A 20,082-nucleotide genomic window follows, 5' to 3' on the forward strand; every position below is an offset into this window, starting at 1 on the left:
ATACCATAGACTAGGAGGACACAGAGATTCAGTCCATAACACACCACAAGTAGAATCCTTAATCCTTTATTTCACCTCCACCTTTTCAGGGTCAAATCAAGTGACACAAAATATTTAATATTGACTTTTTTGTACTACCTACTTCTCCTGAGTCCATATATTTCCTCCTTAAACTTGGATTATAAGAAAATAAAAACAACCCTAGGTGAACCCTAACAAACTCTGTTTTCCCTCCTCTAAACTCACTGGATGTGAATCTTTTTGGCACATGTTAACATTTAGCGCATATTAGGATGCTGCTTCTGTGTTGGAGCCGGCTGGATAAGGTAAGAGCCTAGTGGGAAGTGTGTGAGCTCTCTGCAGAACGGGGAGGTTATCCTGTTCCCCAGGTTAGCCACAGAGCAAGGTAGAACCTTGAATGAAAAAACTGAGTAGCAGTCTTTAGTAGACAGACAAAAGAATCAGGCCTCTTTCTCTTGACCAGAACAAAGTGTGTAATTAAGGGGAAGAGAGGGTCTCTACTCAAATGAAGATGACTAAGCTGGCAGTAAAGGGTCACACGAAGGAAGATTTGAAGTGAAGACTTGAAGAAAATGGAACAAGCCCTCTGGCTACGTGGAGAAGAGCGTCACAGAAAGAAGGAGGAGCACATCCATGCAAAGCCCTGGTGTGTTTGAGAAAGCATACAGTGTAGCTGGAGCAGAAGGGAGGAGAGATTAAATGGTAGGAACTAGGGTCAGAGGGAAGCTGGTTGCTCGGGAATCAGATCGCATAGGGCCTTGCACGCCAATATGAAAACTTTCCTTCTTACCCGGTGCAAGATGACAAGATGTTGGATAAATCAGTCAGGGCTGGCTTCATGGGTGTGTGTGTGACTTGTGTAGGACGGGGCTCCATGCTTAGAAAGACCTCAAGCTTTTAATATGCTGCAGTTGCCATCTTTTAACCTTCAATTTGTGTGTTATAAGTGAAGTCCCAGGAAGAGGAGGAATATTAACATATATTGTTTATCGTGTGTTTAAATGTGCTGGACACGATGTTAAACAGTTTACATGCCTCATTTTATTTATTCCTGGCAACTGCATCAGTTGCTAGAGACTGTTATTATTTCTATTTTACAAATGTTAAACACGAGGGCCAGGAAGGTTAAATAACATGCCCAAGGACACCTCTGGCTGAGTCTGAACTCTGAACTCTTACCCATTATGTCAGGTGTACTGGTTGTGATAGAACAGGTGATATTAAAATCTACATTCTGAGATGTGAATATAGATTAATGGGATTAAAGACTCTTGAGATGAACATTGTTTACAAAGCCTAGTAATATGCATTATCTCATTTAATCCTCATATTAACCCTGTGTATTAGGCAATTTGCCCAGGTCGTGGTGGGGCAAGTAGCAGAGCTTAGAGGTGAATGCTCCTCCGACCTCCTGCTTCCTTCCACTAACTTCTAGGGATGGTTCAGACAGATACTTTAGAGAGTCCAGCCAGTTTTGAATAAATGTTAATAAGGAAACCATTATTAGTTATTTCTTTCTTAGAACCTAACAGGATAAGTTTCATAATTCCTATGTTTCCATGGGAACACTAGTACAGAATGTAGCATTCTTACTGTTGTGCAATGTTCTTTCTATAAATTCATGCGTTCACTCAACTGCAATTTATTGAGCAAATAGCCTGTGCAGGCTCTATGCTTAGTGCAGAATATGTGATAAAATAAGAAACAAAACTTCAGTGAGCTCAGGCCTTCTGAACCTCAGATACTCTGCAGAACCTTTCACACCTGGTTGAAACTTTATGGCACTGCTTTCGACCTACCACATACTGTATCCCTTAGGACCCAGTTGCCTAAGAGATCATTTCTCTCCCCATTGGTTTGGCACAGAATAAGTTCAGTTGTAGTGCCTTGGAGATGGAATCTTAGATTTGGACCTTGGGGAAATAGAACCAGAGTGTTTTCCCCAAAAGGATTTTTCTACTCCAACAGGGTCCAATTTTAAAGCTAGATTTGAACATAGACTCTGCCTGGCTGAATGGTACTGCATTTACCCTCATTCACCACCTGATCATGCCTTTTTCTAGAAAAACTGGACTTGTACATGCCAAGTAAGGCAGTGCTCAGGGCACCAGTTTAGGAATAAAGAATGATGCCTCCAGGGGTGGGGCAAATTCCACTTTGTCCAGGTTGGATGAGCTGGAGCACAACAAAATGTCTGGGGTGGCTATTTCTACATGCAGAGACATTTGTGCATTCCTACTTCAGAATGCTACTGATTAAGAATGGCACATAACACTAGTTCGAGCTGAGCCTGGTGTCTATGACAGGGAAGGAGGAGGGTGTTATGTTTTGCCTCCAGATTTGGAAGACCATAGTGTAACACGTGTCGCCTCACTTCCCTCTGGTCCTAAAACATGTGACTCACAGTATAATTTAAGAATTGCACTCCCTTACTCTCCCATTGCAAGAGTTCGGTAAGACAAATTATAAAAAAACCTAAATTTTCTTATTTTTTCAAAAATATATTTTATTGATTTTTTACAGAGAGGAAGGGAGAGGGATAGAGAGCTAGAAACATCGATTAGAGAGAAACATTGATCAGCTGACTCCTGCACACTCCTTACTGGGGATGTGCCCACAACCAAGGTACATGCCCTTGACTGGAATCGAACCCGGGACCCCTCAGTCCGCAGGCTGACGCTCTATCCACTGAACCAAACCGTTCAGGGCTAAATTTTCTTATTTTTTAAAAAAGACATGAGGATCTTATATGCATTGAGTTTTTAACAATCTTTTTCAAGCAGCAAACTATTTTATATTCTCTTTATATCTAATTTGGTGAACCACTCTGATCACAGGTGTAATTTATTCGAGTCGTTTCGGGAGTCGTGGGACCATACATCAAGTCTGCAACTCCTATAGCATTACGAGAAGGTAATTCTGGTTTTGGAGGAGGGACGTGACATTCCCAGCTTCCCGGAGATCTCCGCCACAGGCTCAGCCTTCGGGCAGGTACTTTCCCGCGGCCGCTGGCCCCGCCCCGCCCCGCCGCCTAGCCGCGCTCCGAGCCGCCGCTCTGCGAGCAGCACAGCACCCCACCCGCGGGAGGTGGGGCCCAGGGCCGCCCGCCCGCCACTCCTCCGGGCTTGGACGCTTCTGGGCCGCGGAGAGCGCGTGGGGAGTACTGGCCGGGCGGCGCGGGCCTGGGCCGCGGAGGGCGCCCGAGCTGCCTCCTCCCCCCACTGAGCCAGGTGCCGGGCCTACCGGAGAAGCCGGGAGCCTTTTGGCTGTCCGCTTCTACCCCCCGAGGGGCGGGCTCCGGGCTCCTGGTTTCCGGCAGACCCGCCCACCCTCCGCGGCCGCCACGGCCCAAGGCAGTGCGCTCCGCTCTGCGCCTTTACGGGCTCTGCACACCATCTCCCAGCTCAGCTCTCCACGGCTGGGCACACCCACTGCGACTACCAGTTAAACCCAGTCTCTCAACCCTCTCCGGCCCCAGCCGCACACCCACCCTTCTCAGGTACCCGCAGAACAGAACGAATACAAAGAGGCCGGCGCCTCCCTAGCCTGGCCACCGCCACACCCGCCGGGACCCTTCCTCTCGCACCCTCCTGCCCCGCCCACCATGGTCGGTCTAAGACTCGAATTCACCCAGTGTTCCCCGAAACCCCGGGATCTGTCTCCTCTGCAACCCCGCGGCCGCTCCTCCCGACCCCAGGGACAGCCAAGCCCACCACCCTCACTCGGCGGCTCGGCTAGGTCCCGGCCCCTCCTCCGGGGCCCTCCTCTTCCCTCGCCCCTCCCGAGCCGGGGTGGGAGCGGCGGCAGCTGGAAGAGAAGGGATGAGGTCATCCTCTCCCTCGGAGTCAGCTGGTGGAGGAGAGGAAGAGGGAGGAGGGAGCGCGCGCGAGGGGAGGAGAGGAATGTGCCTGTCCGAGGAGCGCCGGGGTGGCCGCTGCTGCTCCAGCTGCTGGCGGCGGCGGCGACTCGGGCGGCAGCGGCGGGGCCGGGACGGCCAAGAGCGCGGGCGGCAGGCAGGGGCGCGCGTGGGGCGCCGCCAGCAGCTTGGCTCCGCGCAGGCAGCCAGGCGGCGCTCCTGCCGGCCCCAGGCGCGCCGCTAGCCCGGCCCAGCGCCCAGTACGGCGGGCGGTGGCAGGCGGCGGGCGGCGGGCGAGCCGGCGCAGGAGCAGGAGGAGGGGGAGCCGCGACGCCAGGGAGGGAAGCCGAGGCGAGGCGAGGAGGTGGCGGGAGGAGGAGACAGCGGGGAAAGGTGTCAGATAAAGGAGGGTTCTCCTCCGGTTTGGAGGCATCATGGCCGCTAAGTCAGACGGGAGGCTGAAAATGAAGAAGAGCAGCGACGTGGCGTTCACCCCGCTGCAGAACTCGGACCACTCGGGTTCGGTGCAGGGATTGGCTCCGGGCTTGCCGTCGGGGTCGGGAGCCGAGGACGAGGAGGCGGCTGGGGGCGGCTGCTGCCCGGACGGCGGCGGCTGTTCGCACTGCTGCTGCTGTTGCTCGGGCAGCGGTGGCTCGGGCGGCGGCTCCGGGGGCTCCGGCGGCCCGGGCGGCAGCGTTGGTGGCCCCGGCGGCGGGGCAAGCTCGGCGGCGCTGTGCCTGCGCCTGGGCGGGGAGCAACGGCGCTACTCGCTGTGGGACTGCCTCTGGATCCTGGCCGCCGTGGCCGTGTACTTTGCGGACGTGGGCACGGACATCTGGCTTGCCGTGGACTACTACTTGCGCGGCCAGCGCTGGTGGTTCGGACTCACGCTCTTCTTCGTGGTGCTTGGCTCGCTCTCAGTGCAAGTGTTCAGCTTCCGCTGGTTTGTGCACGATTTCAGCACCGAGGACAGCGCCGCCGCTGCCGCCTCCAGCTGCTCGCAGCCTGGAGCCGATTGCAAGACGCTGGTTAGAAGTGGATCTGCAGCCGCGGAAGGAGAGGTTCGTCCTTCCACGCCTCAAAGGCAAGCATCCAACGCCAGCAAGAGCAACATCGCCGCTCCCAACACTGGCAGCAACAGCATCGGGGCCAGCGGCAAGCACAGGTCTGCCTCCTGCTCCTTCTGCATCTGGCTCCTGCAGTCACTCATCCACATCTTGCAGCTCGGGCAGATCTGGAGGTACCGTATCAGGGGTGGGGGAAGAGGGAGATTTGCTGCTGCTACTACATTCCCACTGCTTTGCTTTTGCACGAAATCGTTTAGGGTTGCTGTGGTAGTAACCCTAGTCATACTCTCTCAGTTTTTTTTTTAAACTGGGTCCTGCATTTTTAAAATTTGTGATCACAACCTAGGGTGGGAGGGAAGTGAGAAGGGAAAGGCAGCAAAGTGGTTTTGCTCACCTCATCCCTCTGTCTCCCCACTCTGCTTCACTGGTATCTCTCTTTATATGCTACAACCCTTCCCCCTCACTGTTTCAGTGAGTAGGAGAGGATCCTTGTCACATCATGTGAAAATCCTTGTTTATTATGTTGTTGAATTTGAGGTGTATGTTGCAATTTGGATGGCTTCTTTTGTTCCCTGAGAAAAACTGCTAATTCTAGTTAGGTGGGAGCTGTTGCTGCTGAAAAGTACCCACATTTTAATGATCACTGCTAGAGGAGTACTGTGCTCCCAGTAAAAACCTTAGTAGGGCCACGGCTTGCCTTTTTTTTGAGAATATCTAATATCTCTGTATCTCCGAAAATGAGTTAGTACACTTTACGGGACCCAGACTTCACTTTTCTGATGGCACTTTGTGGTTATCTTGCAATATCACCCTTATCTAATTGCTCATATAACTAAGAACACTTGGAAAAGGGGTGCTGCGTCTTGTAAACTTTCATCATTCTTGGCATCTTCTTTGCTACTTGTCATCTTCCCTACCAAGTCTCCTTACACGGGTATCACTTCCACTTTCAAACTGGAATATGAGGCTGAACTTGTCAGGCAGAGGGAACCATCATTTGAGGAGTCACTGCCTGGATTTAGGTATATAATGGAACAGTATACTCAGGAATGTGTTCCTAGGACTTTTATATGTGTTTAAAAGCTTTTGAAGCAGTATTTTACATCTACAAAAATTCTTTGTATCAAAGGATTTACATGCTTACATCCCAGAGCTTTTTGGTTTAAATTGACTTACTCTAAGTAAAATGATGAAAAATCCTACAAGTGTACCGGGCTACATTCTGCTATGTCAGTGTCCTTTTCAATTTCATGTATAGTTATTTTATACTAGGTGATAAGATTAACTTTGTGATAAGTTAATAATCATTTGTAGAACAGAACCAAAAACTTATGCTTGTTTGTGATGAACAATAATAGTGTTTTATTGAAAAGAGCAAGTTCAGTGATTAATTTTGCAACCTTTCCTGGGACTATTGCTTTGTAAATCAGGGTAAGCATTGCCATAGACAGTGACCTTTGAGATTGTGAAACTTTTATTTTTAAGCAGATACTTTCTAGAAAAGTGGTATATAATATGCAGTCAGACAAATTGATCTCGGAGACCTCCATATCTTGGACTCAAAGGACTTTATAAAATGTCAGTTAAATGTGATTGCTGTATTTCCTATGGTTGACTGTTGTGAAGATGTACAGCTTAGTGCTCTTCTTCAAGTTTGATGAAAAACTCTAATGCTTGATTTAATTACTGAAATTGTTTAGTGGCTAGAATGCATATGATTAGCAGTTTTAATCTGCTTAGCATTGCATTTGGTAACTTTTGCAAACTTTATGCACAATTTGGAAATCACTTTTAATCACCTTTAAAATTCTAGATATATATATATCCATTATATATATATATCCATTATATATATATATCCATTATATATATATATCCATTATATATATATATATATATAATCCATTATATATATATATAATGCAAACCCTTCTCAGTCTATTAACTGAATAATTATCCATGTTTCCTACTGATGGATACTTGATGGGAAATTGCTATCAAATTCTGTGAACTGAGGAAGTTGTTTTAATTGCAGTTATATTTACCACTCCTTCTACATCAAATCCCAATTAGAAATGATGTTTATTATCTCAAGACATAAAATGTGGGAAGTGGGAAATAAGTAAGAAAAGGGCCTAACACATCTCAATGAGACCACAGACACTGGGTCAACTGGTCATACAGATAAGCTATGAAAGGGGAGGAGGAAAAGAAGGGTAAGGCTGAAGGCAGAAGGAAAACCACAGGCTGTCAGACAAATGCGCTAACTGATCCAGCCCTTGGAGAAACATGTTCACAAATGATACCCTTTTGTTAAGCATTTCTACAGTGTTTTCCTGAGAGGCTCTAAAGCAGCGGTTCTCAACCTGTGGGTCGTGACCCCTTTGGGGGGTCGAACGACCCTTTCACAGGGGTCGCCTAAGACCATCGGAAAACACATATATAATTACATATTGTTTTTGTGATGAATCACTATGCTTTAATTATGTTCAATTTGTAACAATGAAAATACATCCTGCATATCAGATACTTACATGACGATTCATAACAGTAGCAACATTACAGTTACGAAGTAGCACCGAAAATAATTTTATGGTTGGGGGTCACCACAACATGAGGAACTGTATTAAAGGGTCGCGGCATTAGGAAGGTTGAGAACCACTGCTCTAAAGTTTCTTCTGCTAATGCATGGTCACCTGGGAGGAAGTATTGTTGGAAATATTTTTAGATATTTATCCACATTTCAGAATAATGTGTTTAATATGTAAATCTGAATTATCTAATATAACCGTTCCTGGATTCTGGTTCAGGTGTTTGGGGGATGGTAGGGTAACTGAGTTCAAAGCATGATCTGAGACAGCCTCATTTTCTTAAAACTTTAACCTGACTTGAAAGGGGTTCAGAAAGTTCATTGAATTGAATACTCAGATGCAACTTAAATAGTTTCATCTTCTTTAAATGTAGAATATTTGAATGGAAATTTAAGGGATAGATGCATCTTTGATAACAAACCAGTGAAATGCAACTCATCTAAGATTATTGTACCAGACCACTATGATTTCTTAAATTAGAACATCCCTCTGCCTCTTCTAACTTTTCTTTTCAATGAATAGTCCACAAATATTGCAGAAACACAAGAGTACTGAATGGTTCAAAGCTCAGAGATCATTATTCATGTTTTCACAGGCTGCTTTCTAAGATCAATAGAATACATTTTAGTCAAGTTGGTAACTGTTCATTGTATATCCATGAAATTCTAGTTACTTTAGGCAAGGGACAGATTCTAAAAGCTTGTTGTAGATAAAGTCTTTTGAAATAACATCAAAGCGTTTGCTTGTTCAGAAATTTCTATTCTAAATATTTTGGGCAGATCCACATGTATTTTTACATTTATTACAAATGCAACTGCTGAAAGCAATGATACATATTCATTTTAATTAAAATTTACTACTGGGAAATGAATGGCAACTTTTAAAGTCACAGGAGTTTATTCTGGGAAAGAGCCATTTGAAACAATGAAGTGAACTTTTGCTACCATGTGAAAAGAGCAATTATGCCTTTTAAGGAACAGTGCCTGTGAGTGAGTGAGAAAGTATTTTTCTTTCTTGTTTTTTCACATAATTCCAGAAGTTGCTAGGAGTATAGTTCAGCCAGTGGGAATCATAAATGCTCAATCAGTACAGTCTTTAGTCTTTATACCCCTGATCAATTATTTCTAGATGTCTTCTTCCTTCAGAATTTGTGCCTTATTCTTAAAATTCTACCTGAATGTTTTTGTTTATTTGTTATTTTAGCAAATACTCCCTCACTTTTATAGTAAAGTGGGGGAGTATTTACTATTTTTTACTAGTTTGGATTTTGTTTCTGAACATCTATCATGACAGTCACAGGGGTGAAAAAACAGCTTTTCTGCTCTTCTCATACTTGATGTTTTACAAGGTATTAGCATGTGTTTCATATTCAAATATATTGGGAAAATGACAGGTTAAACAGATGTCTCTACAGCAGGACTTCTTAGAGCCTTTAATAGGCTAATGTGCAGTTGTCAATAACTTGTACTTAATGTGGCACACAAAGCACTTTGAGGAACATTGTTCTATGCCATTCTTAAACCTGGCCAAAAAGGAACTATATTAACAATTTTATATGGCACTTAAAAATCTACATATGTTCTTATATTCCTGATTTTATCTAGCCTAAGAGGAAAGCATTAGTATCTCTCTGTATGAGAAACTGGCTCAGAGAGATTAAGCAACTGGCACAAGATCACTCAACTATTATGCGATGTGGCTAGGACCCAAAACCAGGCCTGTTTACCCTAAAGTGTATGTTCCTTCTGGCTCAGTTAGCTGCCTCCAAATGCCAACTTGGATAATAAGGACAATAATAAATAAAAATGACAATTTACTTTGACCAAGGATGGCAAATGGGAGTTGCAGTTTGGATAAGTTAGGAGGTCTTTCTAATAACACTCCAGTAGTTAAATGGAAGAACATAGACTTAAGCTCAGATTGCCAGACTCTTACGTCCAGTGCTCTTACTATACCATTTGGACATGTTGAGGTTGTTGTATTAAATCCCAGCTGAGTAACATGATCTTGTAGTAGCATTAATGATTAAATGGTATAATGTATGTGAAGAATTGAAAGTTCTTTGCAAATGATAAAAAGGTTCTAGAGACAAAGAATGGGTACGAAAATAGAGAACATATAGATTACCCCTTTGGCTATTGAAGAAGATCTTTATTGATTCTGAGTTAGTTCTGAATTCTGATATAGGTCAGGCAAGATTGGTGCCCTTTTCTGAATTTGAGTGGTCATTTTCTGTATATTTGTGTTCCCTCTACTGCATATTCATTAGTTTATTCAGTCATCATATATTGAGCACCAAGTCTATGCAAGGTGCTGTGCTAGTTACTAATTATCCCAAGATGAATAAAATACAGATCTTTTTTCAAAGAATCTACTGTCTGACAAGGAAGATAGAAAAGTAGATAAATAATTTTAACACAAGGAAATAAGTGAGCACTATTATAGAAACAGGAAATTCAAACCACCTAAGCCATTCATTCAGGTAAGACTCTAGAGCAGTGAATGTTGGAACAAAGGTTTGAATGATGAGGAAATCTGCTATCTGAATAAAGTGGGGCATTGGCTGTAAAGTCTTGGATATGATTATTGTGAAGGCGGAGGGGCAAGAAAGAACAAGACAGGTTAAGTGTGTGTTTGGAATAGAGTGAGTGAGAGGTAGTAGCTACAAATGAGACTAGAGAATTAGTTGGGCTGGACAATTAGATTTTATTCTGAAGGCATTGAGAAACCATTGAAGGATTATAAGGGGAAGGGATTGTTATAAAGTGTTAATAGGTCTTACCCAAAGGAATGGCAAAATGTTGAGTTTCAGAGGACATGCAATCAATTCCCCTCTAACTCAGTCATATTTCTTTAATTCATGGAAATGTATTGATTTTAAAGAGATTGATATTAGATATAATTGGGGCATATAATAGGCCCAACATGGTGCAAAAATTTTTTCCAAAAAAATAGATTGTTGACATTTTTAATTGTATTTATACTAAGGTAGATTCTTGACAAATATTTATTTTGTTATTTTTTGAAGATTTCTTTGTTCTAAGGATACTGTGGTCTTCACCTTATTGAAATTTAGGTTTCCTGGTCTTTAAAAACTTATTCCTTATATTTTTATCACACTTCAATTTTCAGAGTGCTTCCATATCTTTTATCTTATTTGATTCTCAGAATAATCTGTGAAGAAGCACTTTCATTTTACATATGTGGAAACTTGGAGAATTTTTCATATTTTTCTCTTTACATTACATTCTATGCTAGAATTCAAAATTTACATGGGAGGGGAAAAAAGCAACATGAAATATGGTTAATGAGATTGAAGATGATTAGGTAGAAGAGGAGCCTAAAAACTTGAGAGCTCGCTAGAAAGCACTAAAATATTTTAACCTAGAAGAGCCAGTGGAATTTTATGTAAAGATGAATTTTTTAAGTGGTGAAAGGGATCTTAAGGTCATTTAAGATTCCTTAGAAGTGGTGAGTTCCCTGTCACTGAAGTGTCTAAGTATTGTTTGGAAAATTTTAAGCAGAGTTGCAGAAGAAGAGATTTTAACTATTATACAGAGGATTAAACAAGATTATCTTCCAGCCCTGAGATTTTGACAGTTTCCATCATTACATGCTGCTCTAAACATAGTGGACTAACCTTTGCTTTTTTGTGGATGACAAAGAAGGAGTTTGCTTGAAATACTGGAGTTGTGTCACTTTGAAATCTATTCATTGCTTTATGAACCCGGTATCTCCAGTGGAGCATCAAAAAATCCATGCAATGTCCTTGAGTCCTGGGCTTGGTATTTAAATCTCTGACTTACCTACCATATAAATCCACATACAATCAGACAGTTTCCTGAGAACTGACTTGGGTTTTGGTATGAGTTGGAATAATTTATGCATAAATTCATGTGGTAAGTTTTAATACCTTTGCAATAACAAGTGCAAAGTTTGTAATTTTTTCCATTTCTTTGAACAATACACTGTTTGCTTCACAATGGAATTGCAGACTAACTCCACAGAGCAGCTGCAAGTTATATCTATACAAATGTATGCTATCATTTTTGAACAGTGTCTACAAATCCTTGAGTCAGTAGCTTTGAAAGTCTTTGCTCAGTCACTTATAAAAAGTCCTTAATGTCTGAATATTCAAGTACACAACCTGCTCTGAAACAGGTTTCAAATTTTACAGTTTGAATGAAATAGTCTACCTATGAATTTAAATTGCACTAGTTACTGAGAAACAGATAAATAGAATGATTCCCTTTGCATAGACTTGCTGGCTGATCTGACTAGCACAGTTCTTGGACTTGCTTTAGAATTTGCATGGCACACTAACTAGGCTTCTAGAAGCAAGACCAGGAATTATCAAATATAAGGTGCAGTGTGGTGCTAGTCCTGAGACAATGTTTACCAGGGGTAATCTCATAACATAGTTGTAATACATAGATGGATTTCGGGGACAACACATTTAATAATTCTCAACAGGAAATATAATTTTGATTGGCATTGCATCATTCTGACTTCCCTCCAGCTATATGATGGTGTCTTTGTAACTGTTGGCATGGCTGGTCAGCAAGTCCTTAACAAGTTATTCTCGTGGGTGTGGGGCTTCCATGTGGAGGAATATATGCCCAATGAATATTTACTGATCTGTGAATGAGGCCCAGACATTATTCTTTCTTCTTTATGAGAATGTAGTGAACTTGCTGCTTGGTGGCTTCTTGAGTTTCTAATGGTACAATGAATCTGAAAAAGTGCACTGTTACCCACAAAGGATATGACAAATCATTTAGAGTACCATCATTAGGGAAATGGGGCTACATTTTACAAAATGCCAATTATCCTCTGAGAAAGATTCATTTAGAATCCTAATTTGGCATTCCTGTTCTTGTTGATAGAAAAGCCAGACTGGGGAAGATTTGGGATAGATATTTCCCCCTTAATTCTTACCTACACTTGATTGCTTGAGAATATCCTTATGTACAGAGTGATATTTGGTATTTGGGGTATTCCTGTTTATCTACTGAAAGTTTGTAGCTCCCACTAGTATTTCTACCACCACCTAGTACATGGATAGAACTGGTACAGATTACTACTGATTGCAAGGGAAATTAAGGAAGAGTTAAAATGGAGATAGAAATTCCCTAGAGGCAGGAAGTGGTCTGTATGATACCATTCGATCTTTCCTAACTCTAAGATGAGATAAAGCATCAGTTAGAATACCAGGGATGATCTTGTTTAGAGAGGCAGCTGTCCTCTGGGGAATTAGACTCAGTAAAGGGTCAGAGAGATGATTTGGCAGCTCCATAGTTCAGACCCCAGACAGGTCACCTAACTGCTCTCACTTACCTGTAGCAACATGGTAGATGAGGTAGCACAGCCTCTGGGGCCCCACACAGTTTAGATCTTCTCTCAGTTTCTTTCTCCTGAGTGTCATGTTTCTATCTGTATGAAGTGATTGGTAAAAATAAATAAATAAAAAAAAGATAAAAAAATCCAAGTGTTTTTTCTGGTCTAAAATTCTGATCTTGATCTCATTATAAATTACTTGTTTGCCCAGTGCCCAGAGTATAGGCACCAGAACTTCTGAATTTATTCTTCTAAGGCCATTGTTATACCATTTCTCTGTTTATATAAGTCAAAGGGGACTCTACAAAGGATTTCCAAGATTTGGTAATATTATTGTCTAATCCCTAGAAACTGATGTTTATACATGAAAAGACACTCTTAAGCTTATTTGTCTAATGTAACTTATTTGTTTCATTTCTGAATTTTAGTTATAATCTAATGAAGCTATTTTCACAAAAACATATCTAAATATTTGGAGCTGATGGTAAAAGTGTTGACTTATAACAAATTCAAAGGTATATACCATACAGATTGGGAAGCTAAATTTGGCATCTACAGTTCATATAGTAAGGAATGCACAATGGGAGCGCTGTGATTAGTCAATAGGAACAATGCTTCACAGGCTTAAAAGGAACTACCTGTTATGTCAATGAGAAAGCTGTTGTCAGAGCCAGGTTTGCTTTGAAGTGAAAAGCTTGACCTAGGCTACACTGTCACTGATCTAATGTGCTGAAAATCGAATTTAAACCCTATACAGCGATTCTGTGTCCAGGGCTGTACTTGTTAAAGAAGAGGAATATGTTACACTCAGCTTCAAGAAGAGGAGGAAGCATTAACCTTCCCTCATGGGCATTGACTGGATCCCTTGGGTATTAGGGATTTGTTGTGAAGCTGGACAATTTCAATCCCATGACAGCATTTCAGATTTTTAAATTACAAGAAACGTACTTGTTTTAAAATCATCTGAGGCATGCTCATCTTCATGACTCATAAGTAGGCTGTTTGAACCAGTTCTACTTTGTTTAATTTATGCATATGCCCTATTTTCCTGTCAAGGGAATCCTTGAGGTAAACAAAGCAGTGGGCAGTGTGGGAGGTGGGTGAGGATTAATCAAACAGAAAATCACGAATATATAGAAAAGTTAGGGTTTATAGCAGCGGTTCTCAACCTGTGGGTCACGACCCCTTTGGGGGTCGAGCGACCCTTTCACAGGGGTCGCCTAAGACCACCAGAAAACACATATATAATTACATATTGTTTTTGTGATTAATAACTATGCTTTAATTGTGTTCAATTTGTAACAATGAAATTGGGGGTCACCACAACATGAGGAACTGTATTAAAGGGTCGCGGCATTAGGAAGGTTGAGAACCACTGGTCTATGAAATGACTTTGATTTGACTCCCCATCAAACACACTCTTTTTAAGATGGACAAAATCACCTTTATGAACCACCCATCTGGAGATTTCAACCGTGTCAAAAGCAGTTTGGATTTCTCTTTCTGTAGCTCAGGTAATAGTTATGAATAATGATACTAGTATTGGGCTGAATTCTTTACTTTTCAGGTCTTTTTTTCAGTAGCAGAGTGTCAATAACTAAAACAAAGATAGCCAATGTAGCAAAATGATTCCCCATAATTCCCATCATTAGTTCACATGGCATAATCATGGTATCAATATAACATAGCAATGAAGAAAAAGTCCTTCAGGAAGGCAGGGGAAAGGATCTGTAAAGGCTTCTTTTGTTTTGATAGACTTTCAGCTTCTCAATTAATTTCTTGTTTTACAAAAGTAAAATTAATAACAATCTTTTTTTTTTTTAATGTAGGTCAGTTCCAGAAGATGCCCCAAAGCGATTTAGAATACTTGGGTCTATTGTTATAACAGAAATTAGGAAGTATGTACCATAGGATTTCGTATTTCTAGAGGATGTACTACTATTAAGAGTAGCAGCTGCAGACGTCCTTTGGGAATTTTCCTAATTTAGTGATGGTCGGGTTTGACAAATTGAGTTCTAGATAGAAACAGGTAACATAATACCATCCTAGTGAAAGCATACATATTAGCTGTGTTCATACTTCTGAAAAGTAATCAATAAGAATTACAATTACTTAAAGACACACTATCTACTTTAAAATAAGTTTTGAATCAAATGAGTAAGTGGAGGATCTGAAGTTGTGATAACAATGGTTAAGTTTATGGGATCAGTTTGATATTAGGGCACCAGTGGGATCTACAACCTGAAGGTATTTGACCTGAGAGCCCTGTTATCACACACATCAGAAATGGGCAAGAGGTCAATGGCCAGAGGGTGAAGGCCAAGCAAGGCATGTCATCACAAATGGGAATCCAAGCGAGGCTGGAAACAGACTTGCTAACAGTCAATGTAGGTAAGAATCTGAATTCAAGGACTTCACAAACGCCAATCATGGTTTTCATGTTTCAAAATGTAAAACTAGAAGGAAATTTCTTTCATTGATGTTCTTGTTATATAATTTCTGCCTGGTCAGATATTGAGAGTAAGACCAAAGAATAGAGACCAAGTTCTCATTCCACTGCAGGAATGGCAGAGAGCTGTGATTAAAGGCAGGTGCTTACTCAATCACTATTGATATGTGCAAATTCATTAATAGCTCATTGACTAATTACTACTTGGGCATTCTAATCAGTTGCTGAGAATAGCATGACAAAGAAATAAGTGGCTAATGATAAGTTTTTTTAAAAAATCTTTATGGTTGAAAGTATTACAGATGTCCCCTTTTCTAGCCCATTGACCCCTTCTAGTCCACACCTGCCCCCTGCCCCAGGCCTTCATCACACTATTGTCTGTGTGCATGGGTTATGCATATATGCATACAAGTTCTTTGGTTAATCTCTTCCCACCCACCCACCCACCTACCCCGCCTTCCCTCTGAGATTATACACTTTTAGTCAGGGATTCCACAACACATCAGCTTAAAATCACAGCAAGGAACTTATATTAAAAAGGATATGCTGTCACTGTTTAAGAAAGGAGGCCAGTCATGTTCATACCCCTGAAATCTGTCTGATACATGCTAAGAGTAGAGCTATTGCCTTGCAACTCAAAGTAAGATCTGTAGCTGCAGTATCAGTCTCTCTTGGAGGTATCTCAGAAATGCAGCTTCTCAGGCTCACCCAAAACCTGTTTAATCACAAATTGAATTTGAAGATCCCCAAGGGATTAGTACAGATTAGTACACACATAAAAGCTTGAGAAGCAGAGAGGCATCTACGCTGCTATAGAAGAAGGACAATCCCTTTCAGATGCAATGGTGAGGGTAAGCTAATGGGGCTGGACATTATGGTTGATCCTGACATGTTAACTTGCTTTGTCACCAAAGTTAGCTCACCCAGTATGATAGTGAGGGTTGGTGCTTAGAAATTGTAATGGGTAGACACATACACACACAAAGGAGCCTTCTTTTTTAAAAAAAATATTTTTATTGATTTCAGAGAGGAAGGGAGAGGAAGAAAGAGATAGAAACATCAATGATGAGAGAGAATCATTGATTGGCTGCCTCCTGCATGCCCCCTACTGGGGATCAAGCCCACAGCCTGGGCATGTGCCCTTGACTGGAATCGAACCTGGGACCCTTCAGTTCACAGGCTGATGCTCTATCCACTGAGCCAAACCAGCTAGGGCCAAAGGAACCTTCTTATAGAAAGAAAGAAAACTATGACATCTTCCATTGGTATAGAAAGTGAAAAATTTTAGTGAATTTTTATTAAAAATCCATCACATGATAGTTTTATTGTTCCCAGCTGATCTTTAGGAAAATAATTCAGCACGTTGACTGCCCACCTCACACAGCTTTACACTGTACTCTGACCTTGTGCCATGCGCTCATTTGGGATGGGGTAGACATTGGGTAGTGAGAGAAAGACCAAACCATCTTCATGTAGGTGGCCACTAAGGAAAGTATTGGGTTTAGAGTAACCAGACCTCAAGGACAGAGAATGAGGAGAGGAATGTAGGGCTGGCACCTTTTGCCAAGACATAGGATTGTAGTCTTTGCTCAGAGAGGTGGAGCTGGGCTGGTTGTGCATTCTTATTCACACTTTTGTGAGAAAGAAGCAGCCATGAGGGTGAATAAAGGCCCTTCCGCCAATAGATGTCAAGTGGAGCAGGTAGCCAGGCATCTCTCACCCTCGCCTTTAGTCTGTGTATCTACACTGGGAAAGAGGAACCAAGGGAGGAATAGAAGGAGATGGAGCTAGGCATCGAGGCCTGCAAGCGCAGGCGCTGGCCAGGAGTTCCCAGGGTATTTTTAGGTAATAATAAGGAAGGATTGTCAATCCACCTGCTCCATGCAGTTCACCTCCTCACAGTCACCCATAAGGCCCAGAAGGCAGGCTATCCCATGGGAAAAATAAGATGGTTCAGCCTGATTTCATACTTTACTGTTTGTCCTCCCAAGTGAGAGAAATACAACATTCGACAATATGACAAAACACGGCACTGTTTGTATTATAGAATAACGAGATAACGAGAATGGTGCCTTATAAAATGTATATTTGTGTAGCGATAGCATCAATTTTCCTATTTCGCATTAAACAAAATAGAAAAGGGTGACCTTCCCAGAAGTGCTTCTTTTCAGAGTAATAGTTTTCTAATTTCCCTTTCATACAACAGCTGGTGTTGCTGTACTGTCACTTTTGTTGCTAGGGCTCTTTCCCCGTCTCTTCTGCTGGGATGTGGTTGTTTCCTGTAGTGTCCTTCAGTGTTTCTGTGGAGAGTTGCTAAGTTAATTTTTCTCTGTCGGCTTTATGGGTAGGCGTGGTCATCCTGCCAGGCTCTCGACCTGCATGGCTTTTCAATATGGTAGCTACTAGCTGCACATGGCGCGTGAGCATTGGAAGTAGGTCTGTTTACAATCAAAGTGTGTTGTGAGTGTCAGATACCCAGGGAATTTTTTGTTTTTTTACTTGTTAAATGTGACTACCAGAAAAATAAAATTACATGGGTGGCTTGCATTATTTTTCTATTGGGCAGAGCTTCTCTAGATAATGTTAGAGCTCAGTTCCTGAGAAGTGAGAAGAGGGGAAATCCAAAGTGAATTGTTTCAAAATACTAAGAATAAGACTTTGCTACAAGTTACCAGGGAATGCACAGTGAGTGGTTTCACTTGTTGGGGCAGGTTGACTTAATGGATTTTGCGAATAAGATTACCTACTGGGAAAGACAGGCTCTCTGGGAGATAAAACCCTCAATGTCTTCCCTGCTCCCTGCCTTGCGTAGGGCCTAAGGACATGCTGAGCTTATACGGTGGTTTAGTAGTATTTAATGATAACCATAAAGACTAAACCTTCCAAAGCGCTGCTGTAGTTTGCCAAGCACATTCACTCATATTCAACCGTCCAGTCTTCTCATCAGCCTCTGCAGGTAGATATTATAATTCTTGTCATTTAAGATGAACTGACTGAGGTTCAGAGAAGGTAGGAGACTTGCCCAAGTGGACACAGCTACTAAGCAGCAAGTGTCTGCACTCACATTCATGACTTCAGCTTCCAAATCTATGCTTTCCCCTACCTTCCCACTCCACGATTAATCCAAGAGAATCACCTGGAGCAGCATTTCCTGACCTTTCTGATGGCAACTGTGCTGAAAACTGCGATGAGTTAAATTTTACTGACACCAGTGGGAATTAGCTAAGACCAATGACGGGATTCTCCTCTGACTACCAGGAAAGGGAGAGACACACCTGATTAAGGGAGGTCAGATTTGATTCTTGACTCTGCTATAGCTTCTCAACTATAAAATGATGGGTAGGAGACTTCAAATAATTTCTAAAGACTCTTCCATATCTATGATTCTATGAAATGTGGTATGTAAATGGAGCATATTATACACCTAATTGCATATCCATTTGGGGAACGATATTCATATTTTATTAACCCAGGCTAGGTTTCTAATATACTATTCAGGGGATTGATATTTTATACCAAATTTCAAACACAGATATTATGGATCAATTTTATCCAAAATGTGTCAGTTTCTTTTGATACCTACTGGTAAAATACATGTTATTGCCATTAGGAAATTGTGACACTAAAGAATATTAAGTAGGCTCCAGTCCAGTGTGAATAGTGTGTAATTAACCTATATTTAAATCCTCAGTTTGCATGCAGTCATGCTTTGCATATACTATCATTCTACCCCACATCTGTTTATGAATTAGAAATTCCGCCACAGGCATGCAAGGCAGAGCCCCTCTTCCAGTCACGTCTCTCCCTCTGAGACCAGCAGGATTTACATCTACGTGACATAACTTCAAATTCAACCCTCTAAGACCTATCTCAGAGGACCAACTCTATAATAGTCTAGCATATGTATGTGCTAGAAAATTCATTCTCGAATGCACACAATTCAACATTTTCAGAAGCAGACACAGCTAAAAAATTCATTCTCAAACGCACACAATTTAAATCTTTAGAATCAGGATCTTTATAAAAGCAATTCTAAATGTTCATCTCTAAAGATCAAAAGAATCCCCTTCTTCCTATTTAAAAGATGCTCCCCCAAAATGGATATGAGTTGCTTAGAAAGGGCTTTCCAACTGCAGTCTTATTATAACTTATTTTGGGGTGGCATTTCATGAAAAATATATATTTTTTCTTTTAGATCAATGGCATCTTTGCAAAGTATAATGTTTCCAAGAGATTGAGTGATTTCCAAATGTTTTATCTTTAATTGATTTTAGAATGAGAAGAAGGGAGAGGGAGGGAGAAAGAGAAACATCAATCTGAGAGGAACATCGATCGGTTGCCTCCTACATGCACCCTGACCTGGGAACAAACCCACAACCTGGGTATGTGTCCTGACCAGGAATTGAACCCGAGATCCTTAGGTGCATGGAATGATGCTCCAGCCAACTGTGCCACATTGGCCAGGACTCCAAATATTTTTAATGTTCATGACATGCAATGGGTTCTGATTTATTAGATTTTTTTAATCCCAAGTAATATGCTTTAAGAAACATGTGTATCTACATTACTGTTATTTTTCTAATGATTTTCCTCTATGTATTCAGCTGATCATGTGGTTATGTAGGTTAGGATATGCTGGAAAACACAGAGAATGTAAAAATGTCATTAAACTCAAATAGCCTGGAGTGAAAATGCCTTCATTCATTCATGTAATACTTAGTTACCGATCATTCACTGTGGGCAGGTTCTGAGCACACCAAG

The 20,082-nt window shown here is 41.7% G+C and overlaps 1 protein-coding gene across 2 annotated transcripts in view; it reads left to right on the plus strand.

Annotated features, from left to right (window-relative positions):
- The first annotated feature begins 3,672 nt into the window (after positions 1-3,672).
- Positions 3,673-20,082, plus strand: part of XKR4 (XK related 4) — a 276,673-nt gene continuing 260,263 nt past the window's right edge. For both annotated transcript variants that reach the window (XR_004972480.1, XM_036338243.1), the window contains exon 1: positions 3,673-5,117. Coding sequence is in view for 1 of the 2 variants with exons in the window: in XM_036338243.1 (XP_036194136.1) it covers positions 4,312-5,117 (806 nt within the window). In the remaining variant the exon portion in view is untranslated. The remainder of the gene's footprint in view (positions 5,118-20,082) is intronic.

Source organism: Myotis myotis, unplaced genomic scaffold, assembly GCF_014108235.1.
Source record: "Myotis myotis isolate mMyoMyo1 unplaced genomic scaffold, mMyoMyo1.p scaffold_m19_p_16, whole genome shotgun sequence".
Taxonomy (NCBI): domain Eukaryota; kingdom Metazoa; phylum Chordata; class Mammalia; order Chiroptera; family Vespertilionidae; genus Myotis; species Myotis myotis.